Raw genomic sequence first — 18,763 nt, 5'->3', positions numbered from 1 at the left:
GTACTTCCTATAATGGGTATAAAGTCGGTAAACTGGCTGGGTCTTGGAACACTGCTGAGCACTGCTGAGCGACCCATATGTGCGTTCCGAAAGATACTTAAGTCTACTTTGCAAGTCGGAATTAACTGAATCTTGTAAATCTTCTTGAAGTTTTAAAAATCCATTCATTCACTGCATGTTCTCATAAGCTGGAATTGAGTCTTATCTACTCTTAGAAACGAGGCACTAGACGCAATATACACCTCCCAAACGCTAAAGCCAGCAAAGAGCCGACATGGACTCATGACAAGTGTGCCGGACTCGAAGGTCGCGTCCGGCTCTCATCCTCATAACCGGTCCACATTGCTTTGGCCCCCGCCCGTCCCGACAAGATGTTAACTGTATCCTGCAACTGCAACCAGAATTCGGCCTTGGGACGCCGTCTCGCCCAGTCCGTCTCGACCTTCTCGAGTCCATGTTCACCACCCATGACGGAGAAGAGGACTTGGGAGCCCTTGATGCCAATGACGGTTGCAGACATCTCATCGTTCGCGATTTCGTCTTTTGATTTACCCGCGTAGCCCTCCAGGTGCATCATACACTTGATTGCCATGCGCAGCGCGCGAATGCGGTCCATGGGCGAGGGCTTGCCTCCCTGCTGGAAGTGGCCGGGAACTGCGGCACGGGACTCGAAGCGGCCCTTTGCTTCCTCCTTGATCATATCAGCAATGACCTGTGTGGTGTATGTGGATGAGGCAGTCTCATTGCGCATGATGATCTTTCCGGCGCGGTTGGCACCCTTGTCGCGGGCAAAGTTCTCGCGGAGAAAATCGATGTCTCGGGCGAGCATCTTGATGTCGATTCCTTCTTCAGGGATGTATACGGCGACTGCGCCGACGGCCAACCCTGCTGTTGTAGCGATGTAGCCTGATTTACCGCCCTGGGTTTCGATGACGAAGACGCGGCGACGGGAGGAGGAGGCTGACTGGCGAATTGCGTCGCAGAAGTCGATCAGGGCGTTGAGGCAGGTGTCGCTGCCGAGGGAGTACTCAGTGCCCGGGACGTTGTTGGAGATTGTGGCGGGCAGGACAACCATGGGGATCTTGAAGGCGTCGTATTTGTCGCGAGCTTGGCGGAGCTGGCTCACTGCCGTGAAGGCTTCAAAGCCACCAACGACAAATAAGGCGTCGAACTTGTGCTCTTTGAAGCACCTGGCAACCTCGTCGTAGTCTTCAGACGGGAGACCGCGGTTTGTGCCGATGTCGGAACCACCCTCGTTTACCCACGCGTCTGTTTCTTGCCATTTGACTTCGCGCACTGAGCTGATGGGTTGATCTGCGTGGTGGCGGATCAAGCCGGGGAAACCGTTGTGGATGGCAATCGGAGTGTGGCCACGGGTGAGACAGTATGTCACGGCAGCTCGTGTAGCTTGGTTCATGCCTCCAGCCGGGGCACCGACGTGGACAATGGCAATGCGCATTCTCTGCTACGCATTAGAGAGAGGCTATGCTTAACGGTAAGAGACTACGTACCTTTTCTTGGGTCAAGGAGAGTTTGGGGTGATCAGGTGTGGCAGTTTTCAGATAAGCAAAGTGGTACTCTTTGAATTCTGAGTCGCGCAACAACATCGCCTTCTCAAATTCTCTGTTTTTGATGTGAGCTGTAACCTCCTGCGTGGCCTTGACAGCGTCCATCAACGGGGTGCGCATGATCTTGTTCTCGCGGATCGTGATCACTGGGGAAGGAGAGTCCGGCGTCATGTCCAAAACAGCACGAACGGCCTCAACACCTTGCAGGGTCGATAGCGATCGATCGTAGGCGCAGGCGGCTCCTCCTCTTTGGGTGTGTCCGAGAATTGTTGTACGAGTGTCAAGTCCGAGGCGCTCGGTGAGAATATCTTTAACGCGATCACTTGTGATCTTGTTGAGGTTTCGATCTTGCGCTCCTTCGGCGACGATGACAATGGTTCTGCGCTTGCCACGTTCCCGACGGTTCTGCGAGATCGTCAGTTGACTGAGCCTAGTCAGGATCCAAAAGTTCTCACCTTTGTGATGTTCGCGCACATGATATCCTCCCAGCCATCCTTAGGGGGCATCTCAGGAATGAAAAGCCAGTCGGCGCCTGTGCTAATGGCAGCCATCAGAGCAAGCCAACCGCAATGCCGGCCCATAACTTCGATAACGAAGCCTCGCTGGTGGGAGAACGCAGTGTCGAAGACGTCATCAACAGCATCGCAGATCCGAGTCAACGAGGAGTAGCAGCCAATAGTGGCATCCGTACCGGACATGTCGTTGTCAATTGAGCCCACGAGACCGACAATGTTCAAGACTCTGTACGGCTCGACCTGCTCTGCCGTCAATTCTCCATTCTTCACCAGCTCGTCCAATAAACCAGGCCATTCAGAGCGGAAAACATCGGCACCAGTCAAACTACCGTCACCACCGCAGACAACCAATGCGTCGATTCCGCGCAGGACCATGTTTTTAGCGGCGCGGAGACGGCCAGATCTCTCACGAAAAGACATGCAGCGAGCGGATCCGATCAATGTACCCCCCTGGGAGAGCCATCCACGAACATCTTCCCAGTGTAGCTGTCGGATCATGTCCCCGCCTTCCACCAGACCTTCGTATCCCTCGTAAACGGCGTAAGCTTCGCAGTCGGAGTGAATGGCCATGCGGACCACCGCTCGTACTGCACCGTTCATACCGGGGGCATCTCCTCCAGAGGTGAGGACACCAATGCGGCGCCGCTTGGGAGGGGGAGGTTGAGTTGCGACTGTTGGGGCCATCACGACGGTGACTGCGACAAATCGATCTCCAGGACGAAGAGTGGCAGCTCAGTCGATTGAGCTAGAACGATGCAGGGCAGCAACAGATTGGATAAATGGGAGAGAAGAAGCAGTGACGAAAGAGTGAGTTGATGGGAGACGATGTGGTGCGTGGTGGGGGTTCCGGTGAGAAAAAGCGGGCTGCGGGTAAGGTACGTCACAGACCAGCTTGAAGCTGATGATAAGCACACACGAATTACTGCTCAATGATCTTGTTAGCGCTGTAGTCAATCAAAAAATCAAATGGCATTGATGTCAATTGCTCTCAGTCCTGAGGTCAGCCCGGACTCTTTATGCCTGGGTAATTGGGTGATTGATCAGGATATCAAGTTGTACAATCTGACTGCCAGCGACCTGAGGGGGAAGATCTGCTGATGTCACCGAGTGGGCCCATTCCGGCTCAATTGGGTTAGCGTAATACAGGAGCACGTGCCAGCCCTCTAGGGCAGGGCTTCGAGGGCATGTGACGACTTGGTAGGCTGCTATTCGAGATAGTATGGTATGCATTCTAGCAAAATTGGCTATTAGATGGCATGAGTATGGCAAGATGCTCATCCTCTTCCGTGTTTGCTATTCTGCCACGTTGATTATCAGTGGTCTCGGCCAGCCTCGAATTTCAGTGGCGCTCGCCAAGTAAACTCCCTTCGACGTCCAAATATATATATCGGCGGGTTACTGCCTATCACCGCGCAATAACCTGATTCACTTTACAGCTACTCCGTAAAATTATCGCAGATTACGTGGCTAAAGGCTAATGGAATAATGAGGTCGTAACCACCCTTTACCAACTGTACAGAGTAACTCTAAAGTGAGTACAACATACCTCGTTCGAACGCTCAACAAAGCAGCGACGGAGCCGGTCACGTGCACTAAAGACCAAGCTCCCCGACCAAGCGGACTTTCGAAGTCGACTTCGGGCCACTCGCAGGGTGGCTCGTCTACAATCATGTCGGACTCTTTCACCGTCTCGCTTCGCCCGATACGCGAAAAACGCGATCGTCCAGATTCTTTACCCCGTGAGATCGCTCAGATCAACGCGCAATGGGGGTCCTTCCGAGAGCTCAGCGAGGCGAAGTTACGGGAGATGATCGAGGAGGACAAACACAAGGACCATTGGGAGGAAGACGATGAGGGTGACAAGGAATCGACGGACTTGGAGACGTCGGAGCAGTTGGACCAACTTTACAAACGTCGAGCGGAAATCATCCAATATGCACTGTAGGTGCATTGGCCTGGAATTGCGGTGCCGAGGTGCTATACTGATGCTTTATAGACAGGCTCACATGGAGGCCTCTTTCGCGCTAGATTTTGTTTCCCTGTTGCTATCAAAGCACCAACCCCGCCAGGCTGAAACGTCTATGTCCCCTTTCTTAAAGTCGGCCGCACCCCTTGGCTCCCTCAACTCGGAAGTCGTTAATCCGCCGCCGAGACCCGATTCGACCTTGAAAGACATAAAATCGGTGGCCAGAGGATGGCGGCTGCAGAATTTCAACTCGGCCGCTGACAAACTTCTCAATGCCGGCTCGAGACTCGAGACTGAGGTGAACTCGGAGACGAAGTACTGGAATGAGGTCTTAGCGGTGAAGGAGAAGGGCTGGAAGATTTGTCGATTGCCGCGAGAAAGCCAGGCGCTTGGGGTACAATATGGATTCCTAGAAGGTAAGACCAATTCCTGGTGTTTGGGTGTGATGCTGACCCCACAGCTACGCCTATTTTCCGTGACCGAGGGCTCGCTGCGCTGCGAAGGACCGACGATGGAAGCTTGTTCCTGGATAAAGGCTTGATCCCTCTGAAATCGCAAGGAGTACGTGTCCGTGTGAGACGAGGCGATCGTATCGTCGGATGCTCAAAAGTCTGCCGACCGCCACAAGACGCCGAGTCAATCGAGAGCCGCATTCTGCAAGCCCGCGATACAGTTTTCGAAGAAGAGCTCTTCTACGAAGTAATGCGAGAAGCGAGAATTCTAGGTACTCAAGGGGTGAAAACCAGACAAAACCTGGTGCAGGTACCTGTGTCCGATGAGCAAGAAATTCTGCTCGATCTGGTCGACTGGGACCAGGATCGTGACCCCGATGCAGCTGATTCCACTGAGCAAGACGTGTTTGCCGATGCGGTCGCTCACTCCATTCGTATACTTCTTACATACGCCCACCGTCAGAATCTTCGTCGCAGGACACAACCCCCTCCCCCACTAGCTCCGAAGCGCCGACCGGTCCCCGAATATCACATTCTACGGCCGATTATGGCTTACTTACAGCACAAGTCTCATATCCAATGGTTAGAGTCGCTCATAAACGACCTCCGCGGTGTGCTCCAGTCCGCTGGCATTCCCTGTGACTTCAAGGCAACTCAGTTCTCTTCAATTGGCACGCTACAGCCAAGCAATCAGGTTCCGAAGGTTGAAGCAGTGGCAGGGGTTTTCCTTGCGCCTTTTTTGTCGACATTCTCAGGGAATCTGGTTACGCCACAGAGCTCATTCCGCATTCAAATCCGAACGAACCTTGCTGTGCCGCCATTTGGTACATTTTATGAGCTCTCAGTCAATCTTCCACAATACCCTGACGTGCAGCCCCCCAACCACGTCGGACTCCAGGATGAGGTTTCTGCAATACTTACTCATGTCATTATGCTTGATATAGCCGCGGCGATTCCACTGCAATGCCGCGACACAGCTGACAAGGAAGCCAAAGAACGGGTATCCTGGGACGTTGATTATCCACACCACGGAGAGTTGCATTTCTTGAGCCGTAATGGCCAAAGCAGAAAGATGAAGATTAGTCTCTCTCGGCAAGAATTGACTATCGAGACGTATCAACTCAACAGAATGAGAGGGGTTACGCCAGGAGCGGCAACATCGCCGACCTTATGGCAGACATGGAGGGCTGACTCTCCAGAAACGAGACCTACCCTTAGTGAATTCGTTGCCCAGGCGTCTCAGCCATAGACCGTCGCTGTCCAAGCGCGAAAGATCGCTCAAAGCGTCGATAATGATCGACGACAGACAGCGCCAGCCTTGACCTCGAACTACCGCACAAGCTACATGACATTTATGCTATCGATAGAGATAATTACTTGTTGATACCCTCTTGGAATAACGACTGCACGGCTCGGGCCCAAGTATTAGACGCAGTTGATCTTTGACAGACAGGATGAACTTGCTTCATCTGACTATCAGAGCATACCATTGATCTGGCACTGCCCTCTAGGACAATAGCTGAAGCAAAGAGCAAGCAGCCGTCCCATTGCTCTGGAGAGGCGGAGTGTGCGTGGCCGGCCTTACTAGCCCAGGATTACGTCGTGATTCTCGGCCTTCCATTCCTACGGCCGAGGTATTGGATTCTCAGTACCCGTCCATATTGCGGATTTAGTTCAAGGGCGAAAAATTATTCTCGTTCTACGATTGGCAAGATGTTGTGGTATTCTGGCTTCAGGTTAATGCTTGCGACGTCTAGTTATAGAGCCGCTATGAGACACTTTGCATTACACCACATCAGGCGCGTGCTTCAAGCGGCATAACTGACCCAACCTCTGCTGGGTGGTAGCAGCCGCCATGCAGCTAAGCCCAACAACTATATAGTCTCGCCATTCATTAGAGATGAGAACGACCGCTCAGCAGCAGAATCCTTTTGAGACGCCAGCATATCTTCCATATATCCAGTCGTAGAAAATCAGCAATTTGAGGATTGGGAATAGCCATAATACTTGTTCGGTCTCTTGAGGTGTAGCATGTCCTCCCTGACCTTTAGTTCGACGTCTCAGCAGCGGTAGAACTGATCTTATATCGTAGAGAGTGTAGATGTTGATAGGGTTGCCACTTGTGCCTAAGAACCCTTCTGCCAAATCGAACAGGTCAGTTGCTCTCGAGACGAGTTGTAGTTTCCAAGCGTGAATCCCTGAGCTGAGACCAACAGGTTCCTCCTCGCTGAATGTTATAGACGAGCTGGCTTGTCGTCGCTTTCTTACTGAACTGTAGCGTGTTCAGCTTTCTGTGACTTTCGTAGCACCGCATCTGAAGCCACGTTGCCCTCCAACAAACAACTACAAGTTGTAAGACAGAAAGCTCCAGAGGAGGCCCTGACCAAGACTACTTGTTTGCTACTGTTCCTAATTATGCTCGAGAGTGGATGCTGATTCCTGCAATGGAAGAAGTAGGCATCATTACCCCAGTATATACAGAAATCTCTAAATCTTCGGGTAAGCATATCAATCAGATTACCCTGTTAATGGGCTCTAAAAATATGGACATTGGTACAAAGACCGGAGTACAGCAGGCCTACAAATACTTGTTTACGGTGTCCCTTGTCCACATTGAGTCGCTTTACTCCAAATGAGTCCCAAAGATCGAAACATAACTAGATTTATTTGCAGTGAAAATATCAAAAAGCTTTGAGTGATGCATATCTAAGAAGCGCTCTCAGACCAACTTGAGCCAGCTAGCAGAAGGACACTATCAACCTAGCCCAGGAGATGTCCCCAGCCGAGCTTCTATATACCGGCTTCTGCTTGCATCCTCTTCTTCACCCGAACATCCATGCCCCGCTGCCTGAAAAACCAGAAATTCTCGGTCGTGAATCTTTCTGGATCAATGAGTTCAAACTGAGGCTGGCATTAGCTGACACTATAAAATCCACTAGCCCAGTAGGCCATCTATATCAGGGACGACCTACATCATACCGCAACACCAGCGCAGGAACAATCTTCTTCAACTCCAATATGGCAATGTGCCGCCCTAGACAGACGCGACGACCAGCTCCAAACTGCCAAGTCACTTAATTAGCATTTCAAATTGCATCTCATTGCCGATTGTGGAAGTGAAGCAGGCGAAGCAAAGACTTACCGTCAGAACTGCCGCCTCCCTCTTACTCTTCAGTTCCTTGCTCACCATCCACCTCTCCGGATTCCAGACATCGGAATCCTCTCCGAATGTGGGCTTGTGTCGATTTACCACCCACGGACTCATGCCCACGACCGTGCCCTCGGGGAAGTACGTATCGCCCAGCACCATTCCACCCTGTGGAACAATGCGTTCAAAGGGAAGACAGAAGGGTGGATGCAAACGGAGTGCCTCGAGGATACATGCGTCAAGATAAGGCAAGTTGCAGACGTCTTTCCAAGAGGGATAGGGCTGCGTCAAGGGGCCAGCAGAGAGTAGCTCAGAGCGGAGCTTCTGGAGGGTTGATGGGTGCGAGAGGAGGTTGTAAAAGACGGTGCGCATCACGACAGCAGCCGAGTCTGAGCCTGCTGTAATATTGGAAAAGGTCCAGGCCGTCACGTACCTGCGGTGCGTTTCTCATCAGTTGGACATTTTGTCAGGGTAGGTAGGAGTTCTGGAGGAGACAGGGAACATACCACGGCGGAAGCTGGTTATTCTTCTGGATCTCCATGAATAGCGAAAGCATATCCCTATCTGCAGTCCCGTCGATCTTACCAGCCTTGCTCTCCTCTTGTCTTTGTGATACGAATTTGCCAACAATACCCAGGATAGAGACCCCAGTAGCGCCTTTCAGCTTCGTGGCAAGGACATTCTTATTCCAGATCTCATCGACCCAGGGGATTTGCGTAAACTGTAGAGCACCATCCGGTCAGTCTCATTCATTCCAGTTCATGCCCGCGTAAACGAGGAGGAATAAATCCAGCTTACCGGCGCCGCTCCCTTCAAAAACCTCCAGATAGTATCCAACATTCCATGGACATCCATTCCCTTCTCCAGAAAGCCATACCGCTTCGAGAACGTCAACGTGCCCATAACATCAAATGCAAAAAACTGCAGCCAGGACGCGAGATCGAACGTCTCCCCGGCCCCGGCAAACCGCCCGTCGAGCTGCCGCACGAGGACATCGATCGTCCGGTCGACAAACACCTCCAACGGCAAGACCTTGCTCATCGAATACAGCGACGCAATGGGCCCCCTAAGTCCCCTGTGCACCTCCTCGTCCCGGCTCGAGAAGACGGCCGGTAGAGCGCCGCTGGGCGTGTAGGGTGCCAAAGTGCGGTAGAAGTCGCTCTTCTTCACACCCATGCGGGTCGGGTAGACAGTTGGTATCCAGGTCGGATTTCGCAGCGAGACCATATTGGGTCCAAAGCGCACCACATCGCCGTACTTCTCATGCAATTGCTGGTGGATTTCGTGTGCACGCGATGTATTCACCCACCAGACCCGCGGGAGGTTGGATATCCGTGCCCAGAACGGGCCGGAAATATGGCAGAGGCGCCGGTACACGCTGAGGATATGGATTGCCGCGTAGAGCAGGGCGAGGCATACCAGGATCTGCGAAAGGCCTAGTGAGAACGTGGATGGGTGCGGGTGGTCCATGGTCAGTTAGCACTGCACGTAACCTCAGGTAACGAGAACAGGTTCCGTGGATTCGAGATCGAGGGCCAAGATGTGCCAGATGCAACCTTATTTACTCTCCGTTACTGTCCCTTTGTCTGAAGGCCAGCTGAAGATAAGAAGAGGAAACCACCTGGTGGCGATAGGTACGTGCCCGAAACCGTCGGTGAGGTTGCCGGCAAACGCTGAAGGTATTTTGAGAGCAAATAGGAAGTCGAGAGCTGAAGGATGACCGATGGGTCAAATTCTTACTGCGAGTATATCTGATCCTACAACAGAGTGTGACTTGAGACTACTCTGCAGTGCTGCCAAAAGCTCAAGGGTCCATCGATCTTCATTTACCAACCAATATCTGTATATCACACATCATTTCTTCTAGATATATCCATATAGAACGCTTATATCCTATGAAGTATCCTATGAGAGCAAGAGATACAGGTTTCAAAACTTACACAAGATTTCTCCATGTCACCGACAGCCATGTGGTGTTGACGAAAAGCCCTATATCGGGGTTAAGATATCCCGGTGGAAAACCGAGGCGATGGCGTTTATGAACCCGAGCATGTTTCTTCAGGTGTCTATGCTTGCTTTTATTATTAGTATTATTTTTTTTATTATTATTTTCTATTTTTTCTATTTTTTGGCGGAACGGAGATTGAATTCCGGTCGTCTCCACTGGCGCTCCAGAGACCAAAATTAGGGCCGGACCGGATCAGCCACCATTGCAGTAGCCTGTAAGCCTGGAGGGCCGGAGGCCTGGGCTATTTCCGAAACGGATCAGAAGCTCCGAATCGGTTTCAATAGTCTAGACTTTCTAGCTGATCGACGGGTGTGTGGTAGATCCAAGGTCGTGTCTGAAGGCTCGTGCTATTGCCGAGTCCTCACTGTTGCAGGATGTCTGCCAGTATACACTCAACGCAAGATACGTATTGTTACTGATACTCTAATGGATACTAATAGAGATCAATATTTATACTATCGTTAGAAATGCCGCGTTGATACAAAGTCTGGCTAAAACACAGTAGATAGGAATTATCTAAGACTCAAACTACAACCATGCAAAACAAGAGGTATCAAAAGCACAACTTCACACGCAGAGACAAACTACAAATACGCCTTCACCTGCTCCTCATTCCACTCCCACCATTTCCTACTTGTCTCGGTATCTGTAAAGAGATCGCGCCGTGGGCATCCTATCTTCCCTGGCGGCACGACCCACTCCTTCTCCGCCACCTCAGCCGTGATCTCGGGACTCAGTCCCGCAAACAGCTGCGTATACGCACCGATCTCGGGCTTGTTCGCGATCAGTTTGACCATTGTCGACATCAACCGGCCCATATCCCGCTGCAGTCCCGTATTCGCAATGCCCGGATCCAACGCGATGCTGACAATGCCAGATCCGTCCTTTCTGGCCCGGCGCGCCAGCTCAACGGCTTGCATGACGGTCCCAGCCTTGGAGCGCCCGTACTTGGACCGGTCTGACTCGTTTCTGCGGTAGTCGAGGTTGTTGAAGTCGATCGCGGGCTTGGGGGCCCAGGAGGCGGCGTCGGATGAGACCCAAACGACCCGGACTGTATTCTTGGGCGCCTCCTTGGCCGTTGCCGCAAGAGTGGGATAGAGGAGTTTTGTGAACAGGTGCGGACCGACGTTGTTCGTCCCTAGCTGCAGCTCGTAGCCCTGTGATGTTGTCGAACCCGCAGGCGGGAACATGACGCCTGCATTGTTCCAGAGGACGTGCAGTCTGGTTTCTTTAGCGAGGAACTCCTCGGCGGATTTCTTGATCGTGCTCAGATCAGACAGGTTAAGCGAGATGCTGTCGAGCCTGCCCCTGGAGGCTGGGAAGCGCTGTTTGAGGTCGGCGATCACCTCGGCGGTCTTTTTGGCGTTGCGCGCGGCCAGGTAGACCGTGCCGTTGTTCTGGTAGAGGTATGTAGACAGCAGCAGGCCATAGCCAGAGGTTGCGCCAGTGACAATGAAGACCTAGCATTCGCGCTGGGGTTAGCTTGGTCTCGATATGGACTGGCCCGTCGGTTGGCTGCCGGCTGGAAAGAGGGGTGTAGGTACCTTTCCTGACTGATCTCCAATGTTGGCCTCTGTGAGCGCTGGTGGACGCGATCCAAATACCATGGTTGCAAGTAGTCGAACAGACAATACGATAACAAGCTCGAGAACTGCGACAGAGTCCCGGCCAGCGTGGGGGTGGGCGGCCCATATAAGTAGTGCGCCGCCTCGACTGGCCCCTTGCGTCGGCCACGACCGGCCAGCCAGCACAAGCCAGCAAGCGGAATTGCAGATCCTCTAGTCCATCAGGGTCGCTGTGGCGCTAGCAGTCAATAATGTGCCACTGCCACGGCCTGGTCGCTCCCGGGCCAGCGAGCGAGATACTCCGGACTCCGGGCTGATTGGCCATCTCCGGAGCCAGTCAACGGCATCACCAGACAGAGACGCATTCGGGGCCAGCAGGGCAGGAAAGAGACGAGAATACACGGCTGAGCTATACCAGGCGGCCGGTTATCTGGTCTCTGACGTGTCGACAGCCAACGGGAGCCGGAGAACATTCCGGTCTGCACAGCTCCAGCTCAGCTCCAGTTCTAGCTCTCTATTTGTCAGATCGGCGCTAGGCGCCCGGATTTAATTAATATACGATCCTTATCTCCAAGCCCAGGTTACTGAGCCTCGATGTCATCGCGTGACGAGGTTGTAGATTATGCATTGTGTAAAGAGCAATTAGGGCTAACTAAACAACCGCACACACTCACTCCTCGCTCTTTCCACCATCTCCTCCACGTCGAACTCCCAGATCTGCGTATATCTCTGCCAGATTGCCTGGAAACACTTTTCTGGGTCCCGCGCCGTCTCTGCGTCCTGCCACATACAGACCTCGCCCACCGTGCGGGAATCCTTGACTACCCGTTGCGAGCGCTGCATGCGGATCCCGCTGTAGGCCTGGAACGCGGCTGTAATCGCCTTCCTCTTGACGACAGTAGTCTTGTTGTATGATTGCTCTTTAAGCGCAGTATTTAGAACCGTAGCTAGGACCGCCGCATCTTCCACCCCCATTGCCGCCCCCGACGCAAGGAACGGGGTGCTCGCGTGCGCGGCGTCGCCTGCAATACATACGCGTCCTGAGGCAGACACATAGCTCGGCACCGGGTTGTCTGACGTATCGAAGATGGCCCATTTGTTGGGATTCTCTGGTAGGAGGTCGACCAGGCGCTGGATTTCAGGCTTCCAGTCTTTGACAGCGTCTTGCGCGGTCGAGCGGTGGCACGTCTCGAGCAGTTTGTCAGAGTTCGCCCACGAACCGCGCTGCTTGCGAAAGAGGATCATGTTGGCGAGAGGCTTGTTGGCGATCGGGTAGCTCACGGTGTATGCGTCCGGCCCAACGGCGAGACAATGGCTGTGTCCCCTGTCTTCGCCGAGTGCCGCCACAACGCCTTCGAGGGGGAGGACGGCCCGGTAGGCGACGATCTCTGTGTAGCCGGGGGCTGCAGCAGGGTGAGTGTCGCCTAGCATGATGCGGCGCGTGCGTGACTTGATGCCGTCGCAGCCGATGACTGTATCGCCAGCCGCTCATGTCAGCGGAACCGGTTCGTTTATCCTTTGATAATCTGTAATGTGTAGAGAGGGGGAAAAGACCTACCAGCATCAACTTCAGCTGTGCTGCCATCTCTAAACCGCAAAAGCACCTTCCCCTCCTCATTGTCCTCATAGCTCTCCAGAACCTTCCCAAACTTCACGATCCCCTCCGGCACTTCCTGCCCCAAGCTCTCCAGAAACGCCGCGCGCAGACAACCATAGTAATCCGGCCGTTCGGCAGGAATCTGCCACTGCGCTTCGTCTGCGCCGGGCGTAAAACCGTCAAAGTACCGGATAAACGGGTGCTTGTTTGGCGCCGCGACGCGGAGCAGCGCTTCCAGCACCCGTGGCGATACTATTTCCATTGCTTTGCGGGCGCCCTTGCTGAATGAGAAGCCCGCACTCGTCTCGGTGTACTTGGGGGCGCGCTCGTAGACGGTTACGTTGATGCCGCGGTGGATCAGACCCAGCGCTGTGATTATGCCGATGATACCGCCGCCGATGATAGCAATCTTAATGGGGCCCGAGTCGGGGGCGCCTTCAAGCGAAGACTGGGATGTAGAAGCATGGTTTTCGTTTGTGTTTGTGCTGGAGTCAGTGCTGGTACTCGCGGCCTCTGAGTTACGGTTCGAGACGTTGGAGTCTTCCCTCAGTGTCGGGTCTGTACCTATCTCTTTAGGAAGGTGTGAAAAGGGCTCTGTCTCGTTATCTTGCTGAGATGGTAATAATGATGGGGAGGACCAGAGTGAACCCATTGCGACAGTTAGTGAGAGCGTACGATCGTAAGGACGAGGACAGGATGAACCTAGAAAAACAAGGAATACTGATATAAGCCTAGAGATCAGGATGAAGTCTTCCTGGCTTCTACATGTCACTGTCATGGTGCAGGTGGCCTCGGCGAACAGCCCTAGTCGCCGGAGTTTCTTCACTTCCCTTTTCACGATATCCGGGTACCCACTGACCAGTCAGAGTCCACTGACCGTAGCCTGGCCTGCCGATTACTATCGGCACTGAGTTTTCCAAGTTTTCCAGTAAGAGGCACCGCTTGCTTATTCCACAGGCGATCGACATGCCCGAGGGAGTGGTATTGGCTAATGTCATTGGGCCAGTCTCCAATGTGTCCTGGCTGGACCAACGGGCCTACTTCGGCTTAAAAAGAGTTGCTGCAGACGCGAGTCTTCGAGATACAGTCTCGTGTTGGCATTGAGCAGCCGGTTATGCCTTATGCGCCTCGTGCGGGCAAATGACAGCTAACGTAGGTGCTTCCAGAGTATCTTCTCTGCAAACCGGCTCTCAGAATCCGAGTGCCTGATTGGAGTGTACTTAGGGCTACAGAGGCAAAGGAGTCGTATGTCACAAAATATTGGAAAAAAAAAGAAATAATATATTTGAAGGTACTGCTGGTTTGAAGCGCACAGGGCAACGGGATAGAACACTATTGTGATAATAAGCGAGAGAGACAGCAGGAGAACCTAGTCCGAATAAGAAATAATCCTATGCTCGCCCAAGCTCTCAATTCTATCAAGTTCTATCTAGAAGAGATAGAATTCACCTAAGTGGCTGACAGTATATCCAACGCCAATGTTTCAACCACGTCCACCCCAGGACAGAGGTCCAATTTGCCCATTATTCTTTCCTACAAATACGAGTCTTGACGTCAAAGCAGGCCCAGAATTTCCCCCTACTCTACCAAAGAAATGGTGAATCAGGCAATGCACTCCCCATACAAACCGGCCGCAAGGAGGCTCATGAGCACTGCGTTCCCCATGAAAAAGAACTGTTCACACATCTTCCCGTTCTTCAGATCGACTCTTGCCACAAGTGTGAACAGCGTCAGAGCAGACGTGATAGCGCCAGTGAAATACCACTTGCCGAACTCGGCCGCGAGACCACTGGCCAACACAAGGGATCCATATGCCACTGCCGCTAGGAACAGGACTGGCTTGGAGTAGCCTTGGATCTTTACCGCGAGGCTTCCAATGCCTGATTTGATGTCGTCTTCCAAATCTGCGTGCATGTAGATCGTCTCCACCGAAACGTTGGCGATGAAGACGGCTGCCGCGAGGAGGAGGTTGGACGTAAGCAGATGGTCCGGGGCAGACAAGATATCATAGCCAATAGTGCGAGAGGCGTTCAGGCCTGTGGCCACGTACAAGAAGGCGAGGTAGAGCAGGGCGAAGTTCGTGAAACGCTTGAGGAACGGGTAGATGATGGATCCTGCCAACGCGACGGGAATATGTACGGCCGGCTGGTCTGGGAAGAAGGTCTTTGTGAGAAAGACAGCAAGAGAGGCCAACGACGCTGCGAAGAGGCACGCAGAAGTGGTTGATACAGCGCCGCGGACCAGAGGTCGGTGCTGGCAGCGCTCGACCTTCCTGTCAAGGTCCTGATCTGCGATATCGTCAACAACGCAACCGTAGGCACTGTAGACGTAGCAGAGGGGCAGCCATTGGAGACAGGAATCAAGGATATTGTCGTATGGAAGGCGGGCGACGGCTGCGACGTGCAAGATGGCGACTAGGACGGGGAGGTATGAAACTAGCACGCCGATGGGAAGGTAGCCCACGCGGGTGAGCTCGCAGTAGGGCACCAAGGGTGCTGGAAGGGCATTAAGGATCCAGGACTTTGAGTACATGGTGAGGAGCGGTTGCGCGGTACAGATGACAGGTGCCGGATTCGTGACAGGAAAGATGCACTGGTGGTTTGAGGAGGACCGTTTGCGGTATCTTTAAGACTGGCGATTGGAAAGGCATTATTAGGCACGGCAAAGACGCTTCTTGGGATCGAGCATCGAGTCGTCACCGACGATGTGGATGGCATCGGTGGACAAGCACGCGCGCCGGAGTAATTCAAGATCGACTAACTCAGCCGCTGTGGGGGCGTGTAGAAAGCCGATAAAAGCAAAGAGAAGATAGGGCAAGTAGTGGGTCTCATATTCAGCTCTGACTATTTCGAGAGACAGCTGGCGATAGGGAAGGACAAAATGATACCCCGAAACGGTGGAAAGTCGAGGGCTGAGCTGGCAGGGCAGCCGCAGCGGCAAAGTTTGCGAATAACTGGCAATTCGAAGCGGGACAGCGAAGAAGACAGCCGAAGGTTCCAGCTACAGCTGCGAGTGGGAAAGGGAAGCGAATGAATTGGTTTTGAAGAACCGATGTGCATTGCTGCAGGTGAATCCCCCAGTAGACTTGGGCTGAAACACGCCTTGGCCAAGGTTCTGGGTATTATCCTCACTTGCAATGAAAGAGTATCAGTATCAAAAGTACAGGCAGAGGTCTATTTGCAGGTATGAAGAAGAAGATAATAAGTTTTGTGATTAAAAGTATATCTACAATAGCTGCCTATATACTGTCCATTGCTGCCCTCCGGCCAAAGCTAGTTTCCTTTCTTGATAAGGTCTGCAATCTTCTCAGCGACCATGTAGCAAGTGCTCTGCGGATGTCCTGGAGGAAGTGTTGGGAAGATACTCGCGTCCACTACACGAAGGTTGTTGACTCCGATCACCCGTGCTTGGGGATCGACAACGGCTTCGGGATCATCTTCCCGGCCCATCGCGCAGGTTCCTGCCACATGGTAGACCGGAACGATAGACTCGCGGATGAAGTCAAGTAGCTCCTCGTCCGTGCTGACATCCGCACCGGGGACGACCTCGTCACCGATGGTAATTTCGCTGATAGCTGCAAACGCTTGCCGGATACGCCGCATCGCCGCGACAGCAATCTCTCGGTCCGCAGGATGCGTTAGGAAGCCTAGGTCGAACACAGGGGGGTCATCCATGTCAGAGCTGGAGATAGTGACATTTCCTCGAGAGAGTGGTGCAACCAGAGCCACCGCAATAGTACCCCATTGTTGCCCGTTGCCCGTTGCCTGGTCTGCAGCACTATGCCATCCGTTAAGGTAACCGTCGATACTGAGATACTCAATGGTGGGCCAATCAGAGGGGAAGGTAGCCAGTGCTTCGTTCGTGCTGTCGGAAAGGGTGCTGTTGGGAAGTTTCTCCCATCCCAAAACGCCAAAGCCAGCCGAAGTGAGCGGTCCTTGTTGGGACTTGTATTGGTTCAGTGCCTGAAGCAGCGCTTGCTGGTTGATTGCCAACTCAGTTGCGGTGACAAGGTTGACCTGGTGAGTGATACCGAAGAATGGATGCTCCCACATTTTCTGGCCAACACCGGCAAGTTCCTTCACAACGGGAATCCCATGGCGTTCCAGGGTCTCGCGGGGTCCAATTCCAGAAACCATAAGTAACTGTGGCGACTGGAGGGCTCCCGCAGATACAATGATCTCTCGGCGCGCACTGAGTGTGAACCTTCCCACAGGGCTTCTCACATCGACGCTGGAGGCAGTGGTGCCGTCGAAGCCAATCTTAAGGGCCATTGTGTGTAGGTAAACAGTCAGGTTAGTGGTTTTCAATGACTGCTGCAGGAAGCTCGTTTCTGACGAGTCGCGTTTCTGGCTCAGCGGATTGATGGTGATTGGGGCCCAGGATGAGCCGTTCAAGGTCCCAGTGTTAAAATCGGTATCTGGGAGAATCCCAATAGCTTCCAGCCCTTGCTCAATCCAGGTAGACCACGGGGACCCGTAGTTGGGCCAAGTAACATGAAGCGGACCGCCAGCCTTATTGAAGCCGGACGGGTCATAAGTGACGGTGGTGTTGGGAAAGCGGCCTGTCATGTTGGCAGGCGTGACATTGACGCTCCTCTGGAAGTACGGAAACACGGAGTCCCATCCCCAGGACTCATCTCCAGTGAGTTCCGCCCATTGATCGTAACTGCCTCTGGTCCCGCTGGCGGAGGTCAATATAAGCTTGTCCCTGAAACTGCGGAGAATAACCCTACCGTTGGTAGACCATATAATGTCTAGCTGAGGAGCCACCGAGCGTCTTCCCACGATTATAACGAAGAGACCTGTCATTTGCCGACTAGATAGTGCATTAGCCCAGTCAGGATCGCATTTCTTGCAGGTTACTCACTGTAAGAGGCTGCGCTTGAAAATTCCAGTCCACCGTTGAATATTCAGTTGCATCGGTGCCGACATTGGCTCCTGCTGCAAGGCCAGGGATGATGCTGGCAACGGTACCGTCCAGCTCATAGTATCCTCCAGCCTCAATGACGGCAACACTGAGTGAAGGGTCCTCGGCCAGGCGCGCGGCAATGGCCAACCCAGAGGTACCGCCGCCGACGATCACATAATCATACGTGGCGTTGCCAAACCGGCCCTGGTTGACGGTTGCATTGACAGTCGTCTGACCTGGGATTTGCGCCAGAGCAGGTACGATAAAAGACGAAACGAGTGGCAGAAGCGCTGTGTGACGCATCTTGCAGGGTTCTACCAGTGATCGGTTGTGGAGCGGTTGAGGGCTTGGAGAACCTGCATTTTATATGCTACCATTTATACATTCACCAAGCTGGTTCCAAGACCAACGTGCCCCTGAAGATACGAGGGCTTGTTTCCCACTAATTGCCCCTGTGCCGAAACTAGGAAAACGAACCGAGCTGGACAGGAAATGGCAATCATGGGCGACCCGGAGTATCTTCAGTAGAGATCGGCACGGCTGAGGCTTGAGGCTGGATCTCGATAGCCCGCACGCTTTTCGGCTTTGGATCGGCATGAAGGTCACTGGCTACGGAAAGAATAACTCCGGATAGTACAATAGGCCGCAGAATTGCCGAAAGACCAGATCCTGGCCGAATTGGACGCAATCGGTGTCCCAAAGCTGCGCCCCCACCGTTGTTAGAGCTTGGCTCCAGTTCAGCGCTATTGATACTGTCAGATCTCATCGGTCGGAGTATCTGGCTTATCTTTTGCCAGCGCTGGCTGATCCACAAAGGTGGGACTGGCTTCAAGACACGTCTTCAAGGTGCAGCTAGAATATCGGTCCCGCTGCATAACCTGCGGCGGCAGCCGCGTATACCTGGACGGACGAGGACCTCAGCTGAAGGGGCCTGCCGGTACTGAGACATTGCCGCAAACAATGCAACCGACAAGCCGATAATTCCTTCTCTACCCTTATCAGGCTCGGGATTTTGCTGTCAGAAGTCCGGGCCTCC

The 18,763-nt window shown here is 53.2% G+C and overlaps 7 protein-coding genes across 7 annotated transcripts, besides 1 other annotated feature; 1 reads left to right on the top strand and 6 right to left on the bottom strand.

Moving 5' to 3' along the window:
- Positions 1 to 18,763: part of a sequence feature (contig 1.54 513..183474(-1)) that runs on past both edges of the window.
- Positions 281 to 3,092, bottom strand: ANIA_03223 (6-phosphofructo-1-kinase; the record flags this gene model as incomplete). The annotated part of the gene is made up of 3 exons (XM_655735.2): positions 2,024 to 3,092; positions 1,512 to 1,973; positions 281 to 1,462 (listed from the first exon to the last, which is right to left on the bottom strand). Exons 1-3 carry the CDS (start codon positions 2,765 to 2,767, stop codon positions 281 to 283), a joined length of 2,388 nt encoding a protein of 795 aa, XP_660827.1. The 5' UTR covers positions 2,768 to 3,092.
- On the top strand, positions 3,753 to 5,750 carry ANIA_03224 (protein srb4; the record flags this gene model as incomplete). The annotated part of the gene is made up of 3 exons (XM_655736.1): positions 3,753 to 4,024; positions 4,080 to 4,465; positions 4,510 to 5,750. The coding sequence occupies 3 exons, from the start codon at positions 3,753 to 3,755 to the stop codon at positions 5,748 to 5,750; spliced, it is 1,899 nt and encodes a 632-aa protein (XP_660828.1).
- ANIA_03225 (protein CYP631B1) lies at positions 7,150 to 9,434 on the bottom strand. Its single transcript, XM_655737.2, has 5 exons — positions 8,448 to 9,434; positions 8,156 to 8,370; positions 7,644 to 8,082; positions 7,474 to 7,563; positions 7,150 to 7,402 (listed from the first exon to the last, which is right to left on the bottom strand). Exons 1-5 carry the CDS (start codon positions 9,117 to 9,119, stop codon positions 7,292 to 7,294), a joined length of 1,527 nt encoding a protein of 508 aa, XP_660829.2. The 5' UTR covers positions 9,120 to 9,434; the 3' UTR covers positions 7,150 to 7,291.
- On the bottom strand, positions 10,111 to 11,304 carry ANIA_03226 (protein pkfC). The gene is made up of 2 exons (XM_050612515.1): positions 11,202 to 11,304; positions 10,111 to 11,117 (listed from the first exon to the last, which is right to left on the bottom strand). The coding sequence occupies exons 1-2, from the start codon at positions 11,262 to 11,264 to the stop codon at positions 10,242 to 10,244; spliced, it is 939 nt and encodes a 312-aa protein (XP_050468428.1). The 5' UTR covers positions 11,265 to 11,304; the 3' UTR covers positions 10,111 to 10,241.
- On the bottom strand, positions 11,871 to 13,471 carry ANIA_03227 (protein pkfD; the record flags this gene model as incomplete). The annotated part of the gene is made up of 2 exons (XM_655739.1): positions 11,871 to 12,694; positions 12,781 to 13,471. 2 exons carry the CDS (start codon positions 13,469 to 13,471, stop codon positions 11,871 to 11,873), a joined length of 1,515 nt encoding a protein of 504 aa, XP_660831.1.
- ANIA_03228 (4-hydroxybenzoate octaprenyltransferase pkfE) lies at positions 14,422 to 15,351 on the bottom strand (the record flags this gene model as incomplete). The annotated part of the gene is made up of 1 exon (XM_655740.1): positions 14,422 to 15,351. One exon carries the CDS (start codon positions 15,349 to 15,351, stop codon positions 14,422 to 14,424), a length of 930 nt encoding a protein of 309 aa, XP_660832.1.
- ANIA_03229 (protein pkfF) lies at positions 16,092 to 18,030 on the bottom strand (the record flags this gene model as incomplete). Its single annotated transcript, XM_655741.1, has 3 exons — positions 16,092 to 17,499; positions 17,552 to 17,634; positions 17,686 to 18,030. The coding sequence occupies 3 exons, from the start codon at positions 18,028 to 18,030 to the stop codon at positions 16,092 to 16,094; spliced, it is 1,836 nt and encodes a 611-aa protein (XP_660833.1).

Source organism: Aspergillus nidulans, chromosome VI (genome assembly GCF_000011425.1).
Source record: "Aspergillus nidulans FGSC A4 chromosome VI".
Classification (NCBI taxonomy): Eukaryota; Fungi; Ascomycota; class Eurotiomycetes; order Eurotiales; family Aspergillaceae; genus Aspergillus; species Aspergillus nidulans.
This window is presented reverse-complemented; position numbering and strand designations above follow the sequence as displayed.

Coding starts and splice junctions, on each gene's coding strand:
- ANIA_03226 (XM_050612515.1), bottom strand. CDS start 11,264: ATGGTATTTGGATCGCGTCCACCAGCGCTCACAGAGGCCAACATTGGA. Junction 11,118..11,201: donor TTGGAGATCAGTCAGGAAAG/GTACCTACACCC, acceptor CGCGAATGCTAG/GTCTTCATTGTCACTGGCGC.
- ANIA_03225 (XM_655737.2), bottom strand. CDS start 9,119: ATGGACCACCCGCACCCATCCACGTTCTCACTAGGCCTTTCGCAGATC. Junction 8,371..8,447: donor TTTTGAAGGGAGCGGCGCCG/GTAAGCTGGATT, acceptor GGTGCTCTACAG/TTTACGCAAATCCCCTGGGT. Junction 7,564..7,643: donor GGGAGGCGGCAGTTCTGACG/GTAAGTCTTTGC, acceptor GTGACTTGGCAG/TTTGGAGCTGGTCGTCGCGT.